Here is a 22184-nt window from a genome sequence, read left to right as displayed (position 1 = left end):
TCGGTATAGTATGAGGTACTATCTGGCAGACGGGATCTACCCTCGATGGCCCGTGTTAGTGAAGACTATCACAGCTCCGACAACCGATCGGAGGGCAATGTTTGCCCAAAGGCAAGAGGCGGCTTAGAAAGATGTCGAGCGTGCATTCGGAGTCCTCCAAGCGCGGTGGGCTATCGTGAAGGGAGCGGCCCGTGGTTGGCAGCGGTCAAACATCGCCGACACAATGTATGCATGTATCATAATGCATAACATGATCGTTGATGACGAGCAAGATAACGTCACTTTGTGGAGCGACGATCCGCTCGCCAGCACCGGGAGCAACTACGTTGTCACCGAGCCGCCCGTGCAGTGCCTTCCTCACGACATCCGTAATGTCATGGCCCGTTCAGCTGCGATGCGCCAAGAGGAACAACACACTCGCCTCCAAGCCGATCTAATCGAAGAAATTTGGACTCGCACCCATGTTTTCCAGAATTGACGTTATATTTTTATGTATTTTATTTTCAGTTTTAAAATTTCTATGTTGTAATTTTGCAGTATTCGATGAAATTAAATTTTCCGTGTTATAAATTTCCAGCGTTTTTTATTTTACGAGTTAAATAGGTTGGAGTTGTGAATAGTGTCATTTATTAGTTGCGGCCCGGGCCGCAACCTGCAGGGTTACAGCAGTTGGGGCCTGGGCCGCAACTGTAGAGGAATGATGATGTGGAGGGGACTTGGGGCCGGAAATGGGGACGGGTTAATGATGCCCTTAACGATGGCCTTACTGCCACCACGGGTACAACCGTACAACATCGATATGCGTAGTGTACAAACGGCTGATGCAAGAAAAGGAGAAGTGGAATGGGCACGTTTTCAACCCTTTTTCCGGTTGATTGTCATGGGCAGCCAGTATAATATTTTTTCTGTCCGTACCCTGACAGCGACCATTGAATGATGGTGGCACATGCTTCCTGTCAAATCATTTCACTTCCAACGGGCTCGATTCTTCGTACGCTTAAATACACGGCTCAGATGCTCTCTCTCTCTCTCTCTTGATCAAAGAGAGAGAATGGCAGAGAGGCTCACTCACTGAGCTGCTGCTCTCTCTCACTCACTCTGTATATCTCTGCCTCATCCCCTGAGATGACTGCCACCAGGTCGACCTTGGTCGGGTGGACTATAAAATAGAGGGAAAGCCAGTCTTTTGATTTTCTCTCATTTCATTTTCTTGAGAGAAAGTGGAGGCTGATAGCGATAGGCTTCACCAAAAAGCTCTCATTTTTCACTCTCCCTGCTCAATAATCATGAAAATACTTTCATGGGGTTGAAGTTTTCTTGGCAATGCAGTGAAGTTATAATATGGGGAAGAGTGAGTTAGGAAGGAAAGAGATATTGGAATTGAGAAATGGGTGGCTTAGGTTTTGAGGTTTTAATTTCCAAGAATTGTCGTTGTGGGTTGTCTTGCTTGACTATAACGAACAACTTTGTTGATAGGGAAAATATTAACAAAAGTTTGGATTTTGGTGAAGTGTGGATAAAGAAGCATGAAGCTTTCAACATCAGAGTTGGGTCACCAGGCTCAAGAAGGTACTCCTAATTATGTCTTATCTTTATCTAAATGCTTTTTTCATTTCTTTATGTGAATTGAAATTTCTCTCCCTTTCTCTTTGGTAGAATTCCTTTGATATATCTCGTTCAGCTTGTCCTTGTCGTTGAAACTTTTGTCTCCTCAAGTATGCATTTGTCCTTTTCTTGAATGGGCTCTCAGTTTCAGTGCTTGTCAATCAATTAAAGAAACAGAACTCAGTGAGTTAGTTAGTTAATTGGACTCACTTTTTGATTGATGGATTTTCTCATTGATGCTGGGATATGGAAGGGGAGAAGAAGTTCTTGAATTCTGAGCTATGGCATGCCTGTGCTGGCCCTTTAGTTTCGTTGCCAACAGTTGGGACTCGTGTGGTTTACTTCCCTCAGGGTCACAGTGAGCAGGTTTTTCTGAATATTTTCAAAACCCTTGCTTAAGGTTATCCATTTGTCATAGATCTTGATTAGAAATGTTGGCAGGTTTCTGCAACAACTATTAAAGAAGTTGACGCCCACATACCAAATTACCCCAGCTTGTCGCCCCAATTAATCTGTCAACTCCACAATGTTACTATGCATGTGGGTTTTCTTCGGTAGACGTTTATGGCCTATCTTGTTAGCTAACTCATTTTAGTCGAATGACCGTTAATAAGTAGTTGGTGTGTTTGTTGATTCTCAGGCAGATGTTGAAACAGATGAAGTATATGCACAGATGACATTGCAGCCTCTGACTCCGGTATTTCTTTATTTAGGAATTTAGGAATGCTTGAGTCTTTAATGTTATTTTCTTCTACTCATTCCCCAGAAAACTGACCTGAATCTGCTTGGATGCAGCAAGAACAAAAAGACACATGTCTTCCAGTGGAGCTGGGTTTCCCTAGCTGGCAACCGACCAATTACTTTTGCAAGACTCTCACTGCAAGTGATACTAGTACGCATGGAGGTTTCTCTGTTCCTCGTCGTGCTGCAGAGAAAGTTTTTCCACCCTTGGTATACTATCTTGTCTAATCATCCTCGATGCAAATCTACTTGTACAGTTATTCACAAGTTCCTATGGTGCCTCAGGATTTCTCACAAACACCGCCTGCTCAAGAACTTATGGCAAGAGATCTCCATGATGTCGAATGGAAGTTCAGGCATATTTTTCGGGGTAGGTTCCATTGTTGACTCTTCAAACCAATTTAATGTTTACAGTTAAATCCTTTGATGTTATTGCTCTACAATAGTTGCTATATGTGAATATTGTAATTCTGGTGTTCAGCTATTTGGCATGAATATGTCTTTTTATTGTCCTGAACTACAGAAGTGAGTATAGAATTGGCAGAAAAACACTTGTAAGAATTTGTTCATTCAGAGATACATACACAAATGCCAAGATATGCTTATGTTTTAGTTTCCTGCAAATTCCAGAAGGTCCAAACAGATGTAGGGTGACACTAGAAACTTTGAGTTGCTGAGTGTTAGTAGCTGATTGTGTATGCCTTGATAATGGTAAAAAGAAGTGGTAGAGTAAATACTTGTCCATGCTAGTTGTTCACGTGTTATGAATCATTTAGATTTTGTTTCCAATTATTTTGACCTGTTAATTACCAATGTTGGCACCTCTACACTCAGGCCAGCCCAAGCGTCATTTGCTCACCACCGGCTGGAGTGTCTTTGTCAGTGCCAAACGTCTTGTTGCTGGGGATTCCATTCTATTTATCTGGTAAAACTCGTATAGCTTCCAACTGCACACATTTTAGTGTATGCACTTGAGATCTTGTTGTCATATTGTAAAATTGCACCTATTTGACTTTAGGAATGAGAAAAATCAGCTCCTATTGGGCATTCGGCGTGCCACTCGACCTCAAACTGTGATGCCGTCCTCCGTTCTTTCAAGTGACAGTATGCACATCGGACTACTTGCTGCAGCAGCTCATGCTGCTGCAACCAATAGCTGCTTCACTGTTTTCTATAACCCCAGGTGGTAATACACTGTGTTCCTCTTTCTTTCTTTTCCCATGTGCACGCCTTCTGATAGAATCTTGCGACATCAGGGCTAGTCCGTCTGAGTTCGTCATACCTCTTTCAAAGTATGGCAAAGCTGTGTATCATACACGGATTTCAGTTGGAATGCGTTTCCGCATGCTGTTTGAAACTGAAGAATCTAGTGTTCGCAGGTATATTTAGCAGTTTAGAACATCTAGTTTTACTTCCGAACCATTTTCACACTATTATTCTATACTTGCAAATTGCAATAAACCAATATAAATGTCTAATGTATGTCCATGCAGAAAGAAGATCTGCAAAGCATCTAATCTAATCAATGATTTCCTTACCTGGTTAATAAAAATCCCTCTTAATTGACCATATTATCATACTCTTGGTCTTTTTGTGCATGTTCCAGATACATGGGTACGATTACTGACGTCGGTGACTTGGATCCTGTTCGTTGGGCAAATTCTCATTGGCGCTCTGTTAAGGTATTTAACTTTAATTTCTTGCTTGAAGTGCAGCAGCCACATGTTTTTTTAATTTCTTTTTCTCAAGGTTATGTTTATTCCATATGCAATCTGTTTAGATTTCTACGAATACAGTTTTCGGTTACTGAGATTTCCAAAGCAATCTAGATAATGGTCTGGTGGATTAATTAACATGCACATTAGGTCGATCTCATTTCTTGCTGAAGTCTGTATAGTCGAAAGATGCACTTCTGTCACTGCTCGGACCTCTTGTAATTGATACAAAAGTTTTTACATTTTTGGAGAAATGGGGTCTCATTAACATCATATTATATGTTTCCTGAAGACTACTGAAACCTTGAATATCTATGTACTCTGTTGTATGTTTGTAGGTTGGTTGGGATGAATCGACAGCAGGTGAGAGGCAACCAAGGGTATCATTATGGGAAATCGAGCCTTTGACAACGTTTCCTATGTATCCTTCACTATTTCCTCTCAGACTAAAACGGCCCTGGTATCCTGGCGTTTCATCATATCAAGGTATAAGTTCAAAACTCGAATGCAAAACCATAATTTGGCTAAAACTTAGATTAACTGTTTGAGTTTGTCAAAGGAAGTGAATGACTAAAACTAATTAGTACTAGTACAATTTACACATTTACTCAATCTCTTTTGTTGGAGAAATGCATGTGAAAATGATATACTATGACACACCAATCATCATACTTGTTTTGTTGCAATTGCTTAAGTTCTCAAACTTGACTGGCTCCATTGCTATAATGTTTTTGGCTTTCATCTCAGATGCTGGCTCTGAAGCAATCAACGGCATGCCTTGGTTAAGAGGCGAAGCTGGTGAGGTAGGTTTTAATTCCATAAACTTTCAGTCTGTCGGAGTGTTACCTTGGATGCAGCAGAGGTACGATCCGACAGCCTCAAGAAACAATCTCAACCAGCAATATCAGGCCATAATGGCTGCCGGCCAGTTTCAGCAGCAGCCCGTCGCCTATCTTCAACACTCAGGAAGCCACAATCCTCAAACACAGCAGCATCATATAATCCAGCCATCAGTTCCTCTTCAAACCCAAATGCTGTCGGATAATATGCAGAAGCCGATGCCGCCGCAGCAAGTCGACAACCAATCTAAAGATCATCATCAAACTTATCCGGAAGCTTATTTAGTGAGGCACCCGTTAAATACCCCTTCCCCTTCATTTACAAAACCAGAATTCTCAAACTCAGCAGCACCTATGGCTCATCCTTGTGTGCAAAATATGTTGGGTTCACTTTGTCCCGAAGGAAGCAGTGGCAATCTTCTAAATCTATCGGGAGCTGGCCAGGCCACGCTTGACGAGCAGTCGCCCCAGCATTCCTGGGTGGCAAAATATACTGGAAAAGATGCTTCCTTGGAACAAGAAAACTGCGGCTTGAATGTGCAGAATCACTCTCTCTTCGGAGCCAGTATTGACTCTGGCCTCCTGCTGCCCACTACCGTCTCCAGAGTCGTTACTTCCTCAGTTCCAGCAGATATGTTCCCTATGGGGTTAGGGTCGTCCGGGTTCCAGAGCACTGTATACGATTACGTGCAAGATACTTCAGACTTGTTGCACAACACAGGACAAGTCGACCAACCAGCGCCTGATGGAACCTATGTGAAGGTGTATAAAACAGGATCTGTTGGTAGGTCAGTGGATATCGGCCGTTTCAGCAGCTACGAGGAGCTAAGACAGGAACTTGGTCAGATGTTCGGGGTAGAAGGGTTGGTTGAAGATCCTCAGAGATCAGGCTGGCAGCTTGTATTCGTTGACAGGGAGAACGACATTCTTCTCCTTGGAGACGACCCGTGGGAGTAAGCATTTATGCATTCGTTTCTTCGTCGTCTTCTTCTTTGTAAGTCGAATTCTTTGGGGTTGATTAGTAGTGTTTGGAAAATATGCAGGGCGTTTGTGAACAATGTGTGGTACATAAAGATCCTTTCACCTCAAGATGTATTCAAGCTTGGGAAGCAAGAAGGGGAGTCCTTGAATGCTAGTTCAGTTGAGAGGGATGCTCACAATCTTCATTACTGATTGATGCTCTCTCTCTCCTTCAATGCAAAACCTATGTAGTATCTATGTATTTTGCTAGATTTGATACATTGCTGCTGTATGCTGACCACTCTTTTGATTGATATGATGATGGAAGGAAACTAATCTCATGAATTAATGGTTGGAATGTGATATTGATCCAGATTTCAAAGTATTAAGTATATCATACGCCATTATTGAAGCTAATGAGCAGCTCCCTTGTTCATAAGTGTGAAGGGACATAATACTAGAAAGAGATATATTTCGAGATAATTATACTATCATTCATACTAAATGTTTTATTATTGTTGTATATTGGTATAAAAAGTTATCGATAAAAAAAAGGTGGGGTGCCACGTTATAGTTTTATTTAGGGATGTCAGTCGGGCTAAACCGTTCGGGTTCGGGCCAACCCACTCGGGTTTTCAGGCTATTTGGGTGAGGACTATTCGGGTTATGAATTTTTCGGGTCATAGATTTTCAACCCTAACCCTAACCTGTCAGGTTTTTGGCTAACCCATCGGGCTATTCGGGCCTAAAGACTTTCGAAAATAATCTCTTGTATCAAAAATTTTCCTCTATAAAATGATTTTAAATTTTTTTCTTCTTAGTTTTATAATCATATAAAATCTTCAAATTTTCATAGTTTTCTTCAATAATAGTTGGAGGGAAGTGTTTCTTCGTAATCAACTACAATATAAACAAAAATAAACCAAAATTAAATCAATCAGTTTGAATTAAAGCATGTGTTCATATCGTTATTTTGGTATTGTTCATAATTAATTCTTTATGAAAATTAAAATCATGGAGTATCTTACATTAATTATTATTGAAATGATAAATATATTGAGATTTTGATGGGTTAGTTCTTATGTTTTGATTGACTTTGGTGGTGGTAAGACAGTAGTGCCAGATGATGGGACGATAGAATAATAAGTCGAGGTGGAACTTGAAAGTTGATATTGTGGGATCGAGTGAAAAAGTGTAGAATGAAGATTAAAGAATACTAAGGATTGTGCCACATGAAATTTAAAAATACAAAAAAATCCTAAAACTTAATATATTTTTTAATTAAAAGTTGCAACCCTTCGTGCCGACCCGCAACCCATTCGGGCCAACCCGTTTAACCTACCAACCCATTCGGGCCAGCCCGTTTAACCTACCAATCCATTCGGGCCAGCACGTTATGTATTTGGGTTACAAAATTATAGTCCTAACCCGCTAATTTTACCGGGCTATTCGTGCCGACCCACGGGTTTCAAGTTGGATTGACATCCCTAGTTTTATTAAGTAGTATTAAATATGAATATAATGATATATTTGAATGCATGTAGAATTTAGATTCAGAGTAATATACTCGATGCATGTAGAATTTTTTTTCAAACTTCAAGCCTAACGAAGTCTATCACTAAGAGCATCCGCAGCGGTGGCGGTTGGCGCCACCGCCGTCCGTGCCAGCGGCAAGGCGAATGACCGCCACCGCTGCAACCGCGCCGCTGGCACGGCGCTGCTCGATGTATCGAGCACGTCCGTGCCAGCGGACGCACACGTGGCGGTCTCTGATTCGCCAACGGCATAGCCGTTGGTTTCAAACATTTTTTTATTTTTTTTTTAAAAAATCGGATTTTTATTAAAAAAATCGATAAAAATAAAAAAAAAAAATTTCACTTCCCCAAAAAATTATATCCGTTTATAACCGTTTTTCCCCACTTTTTAATTTTTTTTTTATTTTTTTTACCCCAAAAATACACACTTTCATCGGTCCAACTCAATATGGCCGATAGGTCAACTATGACCCCCACGCAACTTCAAACGCACGAGTCCATGATATTGGGTCTCCAAAAACAATTGGGGTTGGTGCCGCCGGATGCGTAGTCTTCCTCGGGTTATATTAGCCAATAATTATGTAATTTTTAATTTTTAGGAGTTTAATTATGTAATTTTTAATTTTTAGTATTTTAATTATGTAATTTTTAATTTTTAGGATTTTAATTATGTCTTTTTATTTTATTTGTAATTTGTTATTTTTATTGTGGTTTTTTTAATGAATTTTAGTATTATGAAAATGTTTTTGTGTAATTGAATTTTATATTAATTGTGCTCGTCCTTGCGGAAGAGCACAGTTGTGGGTGTTGTGCTCTTGCCAGAGAGCAGGCATGAATAGTACCGCCCGGGCCCACAACCGTGCCGCTGGTAAGAGCACGGTTGTGGATGCTCTAAGGCCCAAAGGCTTGATAGAGACTTCAACATAAGAAATAGTGAAATTTGATTGAGTCGGTATGTAGAGTAGTAGAACATTTTACTATTTTATTGATAGAAACCCATTTGCTATTTAATTTTTTCTCTAATCATGATTTCCGAAAGATGGAAAGAAGTTATTTATCAGATTCACCAATTCAATTAGAGCATTTAACATGCTTATTAAGATCATATGAATTAAATAAAAAAAAGTGATAGCAGTGTAAATTTACATCAAATAAAGTAGTACTCTAAATTCCAAATAAATGAAGAAAAAAAGATAAATGAATTGCTCTGAACGAAGCAACCCACTTTAGTTAAGAAAGTTTATGACCTTTTAATATTATGATGCCATGGTAATTAATCTTAAAATAGAGACATTGTGATTGGATTAAGAAACGCTGATTCCACACGTTTATTTATTTTAATATTGATAAAGCGAAGCAAACTTTATGATTTTCTTCTCAGAAAACATAAATTCTTCTAACCGAAGGAGCAAACCCTTCTTCTTAAGCAAAGTCAAAGATGGTGGCACTGTTCTCTAACAAGATCGCCAAGGCTGAACTCAAACCCGGCGACCATATCTATTCCTGGAGGCACTCTTATCTCTACGCCCACCACGGTCCTTTCCGCTCTCTACAATTATGCATTTTTTTAATATCAGTGTGTGAAATGAAATCTCCATTTCAGTTCGCGTAGCTCTCGATTTTATGCCTTTTTTTGTCTGATTCTCACTATTCTGTTGATATTTGATGAATTTAGATGGCAGGAGAATGCCAATTTTGTCAATTTGTTTATTTTTATATATTTGGGAATCGTGGATTAGGAATGGAATATCGAAGGTATTTTGCTGGAATTAAATTTTTAGCGAAATATGACAATGTTTTTTAGCAAAAAGATAATACCTTATCTTGTTCTTGTTTAATTTTTCTAAAGGTATACTTTTAGCAATGAGGATCTCAGGTTGTTGAACCTTACTTGCAATTTGCAAACAGATAGTACTATAACCGTCTGAATTTACCAATAATAAAGTGTTCCTGATTCGCCAGTAATTGTTGATTGGGCATTCTACACTTCTTGCATTTCCCATGGTCCTGTTTCTGAGATCAGATTGCAGGTATATTTAATAAGTTGCATTCTAGAGACTACGTGTTAATCGGGTGTATGGAGTCGGATCAATATTAGGTAGTGAATGATGTTTAAATACTCCATATTTATATGTCATCTGGCTGTATGTCATTCTATGCTTAACCTTATATGAACATTCACACCGTTGATCACCAGAGTTAGCTGACTGTGGTGGCCAGAGTCATGCAACCCATTGCTCTCCCCTTGCTTTTGTATTAGTAGTGATTAAGGAATTGAGTTAAGAACCTGAAACTTTTTCTAGTATCAAGGATTCTGTTTTTGAACAGTTGGGAGAATAACCCAGATGCTCTTGTGCTTGCCTCTTTTATTGAAAATGATATATCTTGCTATGTAAAGTGCATTATTTTTGTTGTTTGTTTCCCTTGAAATAATTGTTGTCCTTATTTGCTTAAACTTATTTTGTACAAACGCAAATTGGTTTTTTGACAGAGGACTTTCAGTATCTTCCGTTTGGTTGCTGTATATTTTGAAGCTTTATTTAAATTTTTGGTGATAAAATAGTACTCAAATATTTTCCATAATTATAAAATACTTAATTAATTATAGAACATATCAAATTTATTTCATCATAATTGGCCATCAAATCTTATAACAATCTTCAACCTAAAATAATTAGAGAATAAAAAGATGTCCTTAATGGGTTCAGAGGCAAAATAGGAAAAAATGACATGTGTTGTTATTTTTCATTTTCAGAGAATTATGGTGATAATTTTCAAATTCCAGGGACGTAAAAGGTGCACACTCCTATTTTATAGGATTTGGGTTGGGGATATATTTGAAGTTCGCTCTTTGTACAATTAGTTGTTTTTTTCTCTTATATGGTTTCAGGGTATTTTATAACGAAACGTGCTGTTGTGCACTTTATACGATTTTCCCACAATCTCCAAGTTTTTGTCTATAAATGAAGAGGATTGATTAGCATCCTTTCTTCCATCCCCTTTCCGGGCTTTAGTGTCAATATCTTCAGAATCTATAGTTTTTCTTTTGTAAGTTAGCTGTCTCAATTACTTTCTACTCCCTCCGTCCCAGAAAGATTGTCCCATTTCCTTTTTCACACTCGTTTTACAAAAATAATAATAAATAGTTAAAGTAGAGAGAGAGTAAAGTAAAAGAGAGAATAATGTAGAGAATAGTCTTACCTACATTATTCTTTCTCTTATTTTACTCTCTTTCAACTTTACCTATTTATTATTATTTTTGCAAAACGAGTGCAAAAAATGAACTGGGATAATCTTTCTGGGACGGAGGGAGTATGTGTTATGCCGCGCCAACAAGTTTTATATGCCTATTATTTATTTACCGCATATTGTTAAATGGCTAAAAATTGGCATTGATTATTTGACTTTTTGTTGTGGATGGATACCTCCTCTTGGACCTTCGTTTTCCTTTTGAACCATGCAATTATTTCACTCACTCATGGAGAACTTTAAGTTTTGGCATTTACAACATGGGGAAGTTTCCTGACTCCTTACATGCTCTCCTTCTACATTTAAACATCAGGAATATATGTTGGGAACGGAAATGTGATCCATTTCACTCGTGGAGCGGGGCAGGAGATTGGGACAGGAACGGTGTTGGATAAATTCATTTTTAGCTCATCTCCATCAAGCCCCTCGGACTCTCCCTGCCCAAGATGCGGTGACCAGGCTAAAGATGATGGTGTCATATCTTCTTGCCTTGAATGCTTCCTTTCTGATGGAGAGCTCTATCAGTTTCAGTATGGTGTCACACCAGCCGTGTTTCTTGCTAAAGCTCGTGGTGGCACATGTACCCTTGCCCGTGCTGACCCACCCGAAGATGTCATCCATCGTGCTGAATACCTCTTTCAGAATGGTTTTGGTGGCTACAACATTTTCAAGAACAACTGTGAGGATTTTGCAATCTACTGCAAGACAGGCCTCCTCATCTTCACAACTGTCAGTGTAGGACGAAGTGGTCAAGCGACATCGTTCATAGCTGCAGCCAGTGCCATCGTATCATCACCACTTCGATTTCTGACTACAGGTTTTGCTGGCCTCACAGCAATGGGTTGTGGCATTTACTGCATTAGCCGACTTGTCTCTGATATTGGAGTACGACGTGATGTGATGAAGATCCCGGTTGAGAGGCTCGTTTGCCATCCGGGCCTCAATGAGCCTGAAGCTGAAAGCCTTGTGAGCCATTCGGTCGTTGACGAACCAGAGGCCGAAACCAGAACTCCCAAAGAAAAGTAAAAACTACTTGTTGCAGCTAAGTTGTGTAATGTATTCCATCTCATTGCATATATATGGTGCTTCCCATTTTACCTGTCATTGATGTAAGATGGCATCTCTCAATAAGACCTTGTTTGGCTGCTTTGATTACCATTCACTTGTACGGACATTTCCTGATGTTTATTGGTTGATGTTGATGTTAATGTAAATGTATTACATCGTCTACTTTTTGTAGTGATTTGATATATTTCTTTGTTGTGGTTTGAGACTTTGTGCTTTTGTTGTGCTGGTTCATATTTTGCAGCCGGCTACTGTCTTTAAAAGGCAGTAAAACAGTGTCGAAAATAAAGATAGAAATTAGGCCATCCGCAATGGGGCGGACGATGGCACGCCCGATGGCGCGCATCGTCCGCGCCCGCCATCGTCCGCCCCATTGCGGGCGCGTGACATAGGCCGCGGACGATCGTCGCGCCCTATACTAAGGGCGCGGACGATAGGCCATCGGCCGCGCCATCGTCCGCCCCATTGCGGCCTACGCGGACGATAGGCCATCGGCCTCGCCATCGTCCGCCCCACTGTGGGCTACGCGGACGATGGTCGCGGACGATGGCACGCGTTTTTGATTTTCTATTTAAATCTCGTTTCTCATTCATTTGTACATACGAACATATCGACTATCTCTTTACATATTCTCTCTCAACATCCAACCAAAATTAATCTCGGCGACGACACCAATAGTTCTAGCTCGTCTGAGTCCGGTAGTTCGACGTCAGAAGCATTAGATGCAGCCGTTGAAGAGGCCATGACGACATGCTATGCGGCAATGCAGCGCGAGGAGGAGGCGGCGGCAGTGGCGGCTGAGCAAGTCCATAGGCCTATTCGACATAGGACGTATGTCCGACGCGACCACCCGGAAGCTCACAGACGTCTGGTTGAAGACTATTTTGCCGATCAACCACGATGGGGCCCGACTGTTTTCCGCCGCCGGTTTAGAATGTCGCGGAACCTTTTTCTCAGCATTGATCGGACATTGTCTTCACGTGATGAATACTTCACGTTTCGGGAGGACGTCATCGGCAAACCCGGCCTTACACCATTGCAAAAGTGCACGACTGCTATTCGTCAGTTGGCATACGGCACCACGACGGACCTTTTTGACGAGTACCTCCACTGCGGGGATTCTACAGGCCGCGAGTGTCTGAAGCGCTTTTGTCGGGGGATAGTAGAGGCCTATGGCGACACATATTTGCGCAAGCCGACTGCCACTAATTGCCAGGGTCTGATGCAGATGCACGAGACGGCGCACTGGTTTCCTGGGATGCTCGGGAGCATCGACTGTATGCACTGGCAGTGGAAGAATTGTCCGACAGCGTGGAGAGGCCAATTCACAAGTGGATACAAGGGCAGCCACCCGACGATGATCCTCGAAGCCGTCGCTGACCATCGACTCTGGATCTGGCATGCTTACTTCGGCGTAGCCGGGTCGAACAACGACATTAACGTCCTCAACTCGTCCACCCTCTTCACCGAGCAATGTAACGGCAACGGCCCGACCATCGAGTTCACTGCCAACAGACGCCAATACCATATGAGGTACTACTTGGCCGATGGCATCTACCCACGGTGGCCAGTTTTCCTAAAGACGATCAGCTGCCCAATTGGTGAGAAGAGGGTTTTATTTGCGCAAAAGCAGGAGTCGGCGCGGAAGGATGTCGAGTGGGCATTTGGTGTGCTCCAATCACGGTGGGCAATTGTGAAAGGGCCGGCTCGTTCCTGGTACAAGGAAGTCTTCGCCGATGTCATATATGCGTGCATAATCATGCACAACATGATAGTCTAGAATGAAGGCGGAAGCATCACCGATTGGAATGAAGATGACCGTGCATCTAGCTCGTCCGGCACGTCGACCGAGACACCCGATAGAGGGTTACCGTTAGGCTTCAATGAGGTTCTATCTAGACAGGCCTCAATGCGCAACCAACAGGATCATGCGCAGCTCATGAGCGACATGATTGAAGAAGTGTGGGCTCGTAACCGCCATCGCTGAGTTTGCGTTTTTTTAATTCACATTGTAATGTATTAATTTTTATTAAATGAAATGAAGTTTTTGAAATTCGTATTTTAATTTATTAGTTGTTTTAAATTCGTATGGATTTTGTAAATATTAAAAAAATGATGATGTGGCGCGCCATAGGGCGCGCCTTAGGGCGCCCCACTGCAGGTGGGGAGGTAGGAGGATAAAACTGATGACGTGGCGCGCCATCGGGCGCGCCTTAGGGCGCCCCACTGCTGATGCCCTTAGAAAACTAATGAGTTGTTAGATTTCGACGTCTCGTCACAAAAATGAGATCCTTCCCATACCTTGTGAGTTACTCCCTCTGTCCAAGAATAAGAGTCTCGTTTTTCTATTTTAGTCTGTCCGTGAATAAGAGTCCCAGTTCACTTTTACCATAAATGGTAATAGGGTCTCACCTTTCACTAACTTATTTCACTCACATTTTATTTAAAACTAATACATATAAGTGGAATCCTATTATACTAACTTTTTTCTGTCCACTTTTCTTAATATTTCTTAAGATCCATACTACTCATAAATAGGACTCCTAAGACCATCTCCAATCATACTCCAAAAATGAGTTTTGATGTAGAAATTTTCTTCAACCATACACTAAACTCAAACCCATTTTTTGTATTTTTTGTGAAACAATATCAAATATGGTGTTACTGCAAAAATTTTATGAGACAAAAATTAAAATATGGTGTAAATTTTGAATTTGGTATAAATAGTTAAAGTAAAATTGCTTTTAGGTGTGACGTATACTTAAAATGAGTAGTTTAAATTTAGTGTAAATGGTTGGAGATGGCTTTGTAGCGGACGAAGGAAGCATGAGAAAATCATAGCACTAAAAACAAAAATCAAACCGACAAGTAATCCCATTGCTGTCCAACTGATGAAACCAACCCCCATAATGAGATAGACATCCACATCCACACGGTAGACTCCAAAAAAAATACTCCTAATTAATTTCTGAGAATTACACCCTCTATATTTTATTAAAACGATTCGATTTACAATATTATATCTCATGATGAAATATATATTATGTTTAGTTTTTTAGATTAAATATCATGATTTAACCCCTGATAATTAATCATATGATAATTAATTATAGTCACTCTCTTTAACTAAAATAATTTCACAACTTAATTTTAGATGAATTATTATACTGATAATTAGTCATGACAATCGAAACACCACATTCTTGTCATCACATAGTAGATATATATGGGGTTTGAGTGATACAAGTTAACAAGGTGAGTGGCGGACGCAGAAATATTTCGTGGTAGAGGCTGTACAGTAAATTTTTTGTAATTAACATACACTCCCTTCGTCTTTTAAAATAGAGATTTCTACAGCGGCACGAGTTTTAAAGTGAAATTGGTATAGTGTGACGTGTAAAATTTAAGTATAGAACTCCCTCCGTACACGACTAATTGGCATGTTTTACTCTACTCAGATTTTAAGAAATATAGTGAAAAATAGGTGGATACAGTTAGTGAAATGTGAGTCCTATTATAATAAAATTTTAATGGAATAGGCTAGTGGAACATGAAAATCTTTATCAACAGTAATAAAAAATTACATCTTTCGTCCCACAAAAATAGGTATTTTTAGTTGGGCACGAGTTTTAATGTACAATTGGTAAAATAAGAGAGAGATATAAAGAAAATTAATTAAAGTATTGTTATAAGAGAATGGGTCACACCTCATTAGAGAGAAAAAGTTTCTAAAATTAGAAAGTGCATATTCTTGTGGGATGGACGACTAAAAAGAAAAAGAATGTATATTTTTATGGGACGGGCAGAGTAAATGAGGTAATTAATTGTGAAAGTGTAAAAAAGAAAATTTACGCTAATTAATTGTGAAGACTGGAGGAGTGAAAAAGAAAATTTACGCCAATTAATTGTGGACTAAAGGAGTACTACTTTATAGAAAAATATCTACCCAATAATAATATTACTATAATTTTGTGATCAACTCTTTTAAAATATACCAAGAAGGAAATATTACTAATAAAGCTGAATTAATAAGGGCATCGTAAAGCTATAAACATTTGAACTTAAATTGAAGTAAAATAATTAAACTATGTTTAATACACTAAAATTACTAACAGAAGTAGAACACGTGATATAGGCGTAGCCTATAGGCAGGGAACTTGACATTCGCCAATTTAATAATTATTATATTAATTTAATTATTTATTGTTATCTCATCTTCTTCCTTAAATAGCAACGACAACCATTTTTTTCTAAACTTTCTTTTGCAATTTCAAATTTCAGCTGCTCATTCTTATTCAGTTTTTCACATTTTAGACTTCACGTACAGTAGTTTAGTGAGGGCTGAAGACATTTTTCAGAAATTTTAAAATTTTTTAAAATACAAATTATTAAAAAAAATATATATTGGGGAAGGGCTTAAGCCCTTCCTCCCTTGGCTGTGTGTCCGCAACTTCAATCTGAAATCATTATTCGTCACATAGTAGATACATATGGGGTTTGAGTGATACAAGTTAACAAGGTTCAATCTTAAATCATATTGGTAATAGGAAAAGTAGTTTCAAAATTTTGTCCATGCATTTGTCACTGTATATTTGTTTGTTTTATTTGTAAACGATGCATGACTGAAGAAAAAAGTTTGACATTTGTGTTAATTAATTATTGGGCGTTAATTTTATAATATGAATAAATAATGGTGAGCATGTGTGCTAAAATATCCAAAATGTGACGCTCATAATTTTATGGAACATCACCAAAAATAAGTTGTCCACATTCCAACGTTAGATATATATTATTTCTGTCCACGAAATAATTGTGATATCATTAACAAGAATTTTAATACAAATTTAGTAAATTAAGAAAGAGAAGTAGAGTAATATTGTTTAAATATTTTTAATGAAAAGTGAGACTTACATCATTAAAAACTAAATTTAACCTAGATAAACAAAAATTACTAATTTTAAATGGTTGATTAAGAAAAACATTACTAAATAGGATTCATATTGTGAGATAAGAGCATCCACAACCGTGCTCTTGCCAGCGGCACGGTTGTGGGCCCGGGCGATACTATTCATGCCTGCTCTCTGGCAAGAGCACAACACCCACAACTGTGCTCTTCCGCAAGGACGAACACAATTAATTTAATATTCAATTAAACATAAACATTTCCATAATACTAAAATTCATTAAAAAATCACAATAAATATTACAAAATACAAATAAAATAAAAAAGATATAATTAAAATCCTAAAAATTAAAAATTACATAATTAAAATACTAAAAATTAAAAATTACATAATTATTGGCTAATATTACCCGAGGAAGACTACTCATCCGGCGGCAACAACCCCAATTGTTTTTGGAGACCCACTATCATGCCCTCGTGCGTTTGAAGTTGCGTGGGGGTCATAGTTGACCTATCGGCCATATTGAGTTGGGCCAAAAGGGCCCACAACGAGTTGTTCGGGGGTGGAGGTGGAACATAGGGTGCGGGTTCGGGGGCGGGGGCCGATGGAGTCGCGGAGCGCCGGCGCTCGGCCGCCGCCTTCTTCCTTCCTTGCGGTCGGCGTTGGGAACCGCTTGGTCCGGCGTCGGGGCTACCCAAGTTAGCTCCGGCGAGTTGGCTAGCCACTTCTTCGGAGCCGGAGTCGGATAGGGATACCGACCTTGACCGTTTGGAGGAGCCGCTAGAGGAGGATGTTACGCCTCCCAGATACCTCGGGTGGAACCGCGTTTCCTGCCAAACGTTGAGGTACTTGAACGACTTACCGTTCATGGATTGGTATGTGCTCAGCGCCGCAGTGATGATGTCGACCTCGCTCCGGCCGCTCCTGACATTCCGCGACTCCTGGAGGAAATAGCCATTGAACTTGCCAATTTCATCGTTGGCTCGGCCGATGCAGTTGCGCACCATACTCTCATTGCCCTCAATCGTTCCCGGCGGCCGGTTTGCATTGTACCGGCGAGATACGCGCCACAAAAAGTGATCGCCCGATTGGTTCGTGCCAACCGCCGCATCTTCGGAGATTTCGAAGTACGCCTTGAACAATTTATCCATCTCCGCCGGCGTGTACGGTGTGCGGACACCGCTGCCGCGAGTAGGAGCTTGCGGAGGTTGGGAGGGGGCGGTCGGCCTAGGCTCCGGTGTCCACCCGTATCGTCATTCGGAGGCACCTTGGTCGTCGATTGGGTATGGACGGTAGCCACCCGGAACGGCCGAATCTTGGGTTTGAGGAGAGGCCGAATATTCCGTTTCCGGACTAGGAAACAGTTGTGAACCGAACCATTCGGGGTTCCAACCGTGGGAGCCCGTAGGGTTATCGCCTTGGCCGGACATAGTGATGTTGTAGGGTATGAGAGAATGAAGATGAAAATGGATATGAGAGATTGAAGATGAGAATGGAGATGAGAGAATGATGATGAGAATTGTGTAGTTTGATGTGAATTTTTGAGAGTGAAATTGGGTGTATTTATAGATGAAAGTATGTATTTTTGGGGTAAAAAAAATTAAAAAAAATTAAAAAGTGAAAAAAAACGGTTATAAACGGATATAATTTTTTTGGGAAGTGAATTTTTTTTTTATATTTTATCGGTTTTTTAATTAAAAACCGATTAAAAAAAAATTATTTAAACCCAACAGCTATGTCGTTGACGAATGAGGGCGCGCCACGTCAGCTGCTCGCTGGCACGGCGGCGGGTGGCGTCCGTGCCAGCGGCGCGGACGGCGGTGGCGAGCGGCGCCACCGTTGCGGATGCTCTTATGTATAATTAAGAGGACAAGAGATTGTAAAATTAATTTTTGAAATAGGGAACAGAAAAGTACATCATCGCATTATTTGACTATACGTGTCCCTAGACTATAATTTCAAATTCTTGGAGAAGTGTTCCAATAATTAATTGAATGGCTATAATATTGTATACTTAATAAATTATGAGGTCAGATTTGGGATGATTAGAATAAAAAGTGTTATGCTTTAGAATTTCATAGTACTCGCACCGTCCCATAAAAATATGAAAGGATGAAATGACATGAGAATTAAGATAAAATTAATAAAGTAAGAGATGGGAGGAGAATAATGATTAAAATAGAGTTAGTGGATAGTGTGACCTACATTATTAAATTGATATAACTTTTCAAAAATGGAATGCACATATTTTTATGTGACAGACGAAAATGGAAAGTGCACATATTTTTATGGACGGAGGAAGTAGGATTTTTTATTTTAAGTTTTTATTTTTTAAAAGTTATAGAAAAAGAGAGAGAAGATCTGACACAAAATGAGATTGAAAAAGTGAAGTGAATAATACTCTATCATTTTAGGTACTCAAACTATAAGAAAATATCATACTCCCTCCGTTCCATAATAGTTGAGTAATTTTGTCATTTTGTTACGTTCCATAGTAGTTGAGACATTTCTTTTTTTAGTAAAAGTCAACACATTTCTTTTCACTTACTTTACTCTCTCTTACTTTATTCTCTCATCATCTCTCTACATTTTTCATTTCCTACTTTATTGTTCCTTTACTTAACTCACTTAACATAATTTTTCTTAATCTCCGTGCCGAAAAGAAATGTCTCCACTATTATGGAACAGAGGGAACATTCAGTACTAGAGAGAGATAAAGAAAATATCAAATTCAATACCTAGATATGAAAATCTAAAAATGTCCTTCGTGTCTTGGGGGCATTTGGGTGTAAAATTGTGATGAATAGTGAAAAAGTACCATAAATATGATCACACCTTAGTTCAAGGACTACCCATGATATTTTTAAAGTTTATGTACCATTTGCGTACAAAACGCATAGTTAAGGGACCATTTGCGTCACTCTACTTTATTTAACTCACTAAACACAACTTTTTTAAATCTCATGTCGAACAGAAATGTCTCAAGTAACGTGGGACAGAGGGAATATTCATTTTAGTGTATATTTTTTATTGCATTTTTTCTTGTTCTTTTCCTTTCATTTTTCTAATAGCATGTTTATATTTTTGTAGATATGTAATTTTCATTAGTATATATTTTAAATTATATACAGAAGTACTAATTATATGAATTTAATATAAATATTAAATTAAAAAATAATTAAATTTATTTGCATACTCACATGACTATTTTGTTTTTAACAAACCTTGTATTTTATTTAAATTAAAAAATAATTTTAATTAGATTTTATAATAAATAAATCGAAATAATAAATGCATAGAAAAAAAAATATGCTCCATGACTAGTTAAAGAATGGATGGTGCTTTGTTGCCTTATATATTGGGGTTGTTTTGAAAGTAAAGAAATAGAGTAATTAACAAGTAAGTAGGGATGCATAAAAATAATCTAGATAAGAAGCTTAGTCATGGAGGGCCTGAGGATTATTACACATTCGGAATAAGAGGGGAGAGACTTAAGCCCGAGCCTATCAACGAGTTTTTCTCTTCTATTTTCTGCTCGTAAAATGTTTGAAATTGTCAAAAGTCAACTTCGAGCCCTTACTTAAGCCATTACATCTGCATATTAAATTGCTGAAGGCTGAATCACATGAAGGGGCTAGCTAAATCTGAGATTTTGAAGCTTATAACAAAAGGCAACAATGGCTACTGTTAGTATGGGAAAGAAAACGGTCATAAAAAGATACTACTTCCTTCGTCCCAACTATGTTCACTCGTATTCCTTTTCGGGATGTTTGTCCCAACTAAATTGAATCATTTGATTTTTTTTAATCATTCTTGCTTTGTTTTCTCTATTTTACTATCTCTTACATGTCATACTTTAGTCTTTTTATTCTATTTTATCTTTATTCGACCTATTTAACAGAATTTCTTGATCTTCGAGTCCAAAAGAAATGCACAATTTAGTTGGGATAAAAGAGTATAAAAGAGTTAAAGATATGTGTGGAGTTTTATCTTCTTTAAAAGTTATATCTCCTTAAAATATACTCCATCTGTCCCATTTTAGAAGTCTCATTTGAGTTCGACACGAGTTTTAAGAAATGTAAAGAAAAGTTGGTGAAAAAAATAGTGGAAGGTGGGTCCTACTTTTTATATTAATTTTATAATAAAATGTAAGTGGAAAAATGTTAGTGCAATGTGGAGCCTATTACCATTTATGGGATATTCTAACCGGAGAGACACCTAAAAATGGTAAATCATGACTCTTAGGGCGTGCTTGATTGCCCTGATATCATCAGATAAGCCCTCCTATCTAGGGCGTATCTAGTCTTTGATTGCCCTGATAGTGTTGCACAAGGACCCGAGATACAACCACCGACCCGCTCCCCATTAAGATACCACGCTAGGTTTTAAGTGTTCGCGTATCGGGGGTTTCGGCTCCGATAAGCTTCATACCGTCGTTCCCGATTGTGTGAATTTCGTTTTATTGTCTAAAAGGCCCCTCATAGGGTCAGATTAATCACATTTGGCGGAATACCATACACGAACATTATTTGGTCGTCGATTTGTACTGACTCCCGGCTGCGTCGTCGATTCCAGGTTTCAAGTCATGTATTTCGTATCAATTTTTTCATGGATTGCATAATTTCCTTTCAATTACATTGGGTAATGTTAGTTGCTACTTTAAATTCGCAGCGGAATTCGTTTTTGCAACCGCACGGACAAGGCTATCATAATCGGGGCTGAATTCAGCAATGGATAACGGAGAGGATTTCCGTGAGGTAAGTCAATTCAGCAAGTGCCCAATTGTTTACGCTTATGACAGATCTGAATTTATATTTTATGGTTTAGGCTGGGCATCTTCCGGTTTTTATTGTTGTATGTCGGCCTATGTTATTTTCCAATTCTCAGATTTGTTGTGCGATATACATAGAAAACAAATTGATATATTGGAATCGAAGTTTGCATTTTCTGTAATGGCATGCTTGTTCAGGTTTCTTGTCCACAGAAAGACATGACGGCCGTGTTGATTTTGCTTGAAGAGGTTATACGGAACTATCAAATTAACTTGCTGGTCATTTCTTTTCTGATCTCATTACTCCGCCCTCAAAAGCGCAAGCGTAAACGTTGGGATCGTCTAGGTCAATCAGCGGTTCTAGATGCTATCCCGGCTCATGTATGTCAGCTGGATAGACTAGTGCGTGTAACAGATAGGGCATGTGTGGACAATTTACGAATGGATAGGAACACCTTTGGGCGTCTATGTCGCATTCTCCGGGACCGGGTAGGCTTAATAGATCAAAAACTAGTCAGTGTGGAGGAACAAGTAGCCATGTTCCTTTGTGTGCTAGCACATCACAAGAAATCTCGCATAGTTGGCCATAATTTCATGCGCTCTTCTCAGACCGTGTCAAAATATATACATATTGTGCTCTGTGGAATTCTCACACTCCATAGTATTTTTTTGGTGAAGTCCACACCAATAGATGAAGCTTGCTCTGACCGTAGGTGGAAATGGTTCAAGGTACTGGTGTGTTGTAATGCTTCCCTTAATATTCGATATAATGCATGATTGTTTATTGTGTTCTACTAACA

The 22184-nt window shown here is 39.2% G+C and overlaps 2 protein-coding genes across 4 annotated transcripts; both read left to right on the top strand.

The window, feature by feature from the left end:
- Positions 1-1041: 1041 nt before the first annotated feature.
- Positions 1042-6209, top strand: LOC121785047 (auxin response factor 8-like). 3 transcript variants are annotated; one of them, XM_042183383.1, is made up of 14 exons: positions 1042-1569; positions 1657-1715; positions 1859-1971; positions 2047-2145; positions 2246-2302; positions 2401-2556; positions 2632-2716; positions 3181-3271; positions 3365-3529; positions 3603-3725; positions 3953-4028; positions 4400-4547; positions 4809-5853; positions 5944-6209. In XM_042183383.1, exons 1-14 carry the CDS (start codon positions 1388-1390, stop codon positions 6071-6073), a joined length of 2529 nt encoding a protein of 842 aa, XP_042039317.1. In that variant the 5' UTR covers positions 1042-1387; the 3' UTR covers positions 6074-6209. The 3 variants fall into 3 exon arrangements, with proteins under 3 accessions (XP_042039317.1, XP_042039318.1, XP_042039319.1); XM_042183384.1 differs by lacking the exon at positions 1657-1715 and having other exon boundaries at positions 1395-1569; XM_042183385.1 differs by lacking the exons at positions 1042-1569; positions 1657-1715; positions 1859-1971 and having other exon boundaries at positions 2047-2159.
- Positions 6210-8749: 2540 nt separating this feature from the next.
- On the top strand, positions 8750-11874 carry LOC121785157 (protein LEAD-SENSITIVE 1). Its single transcript, XM_042183532.1, has 2 exons — positions 8750-8930; positions 10958-11874. Exons 1-2 carry the CDS (start codon positions 8834-8836, stop codon positions 11668-11670), a joined length of 810 nt encoding a protein of 269 aa, XP_042039466.1. The 5' UTR covers positions 8750-8833; the 3' UTR covers positions 11671-11874.
- The last annotated feature ends 10310 nt before the right edge of the window (positions 11875-22184 follow it).

Source organism: Salvia splendens, chromosome 21 (genome assembly GCF_004379255.2).
Source record: "Salvia splendens isolate huo1 chromosome 21, SspV2, whole genome shotgun sequence".
NCBI classification, from domain to species: Eukaryota; Viridiplantae; Streptophyta; class Magnoliopsida; order Lamiales; family Lamiaceae; genus Salvia; species Salvia splendens.
The sequence above is the reverse complement of the archived record's forward strand: the minus strand, read 5'-3'. Positions and strand labels throughout refer to the sequence as shown.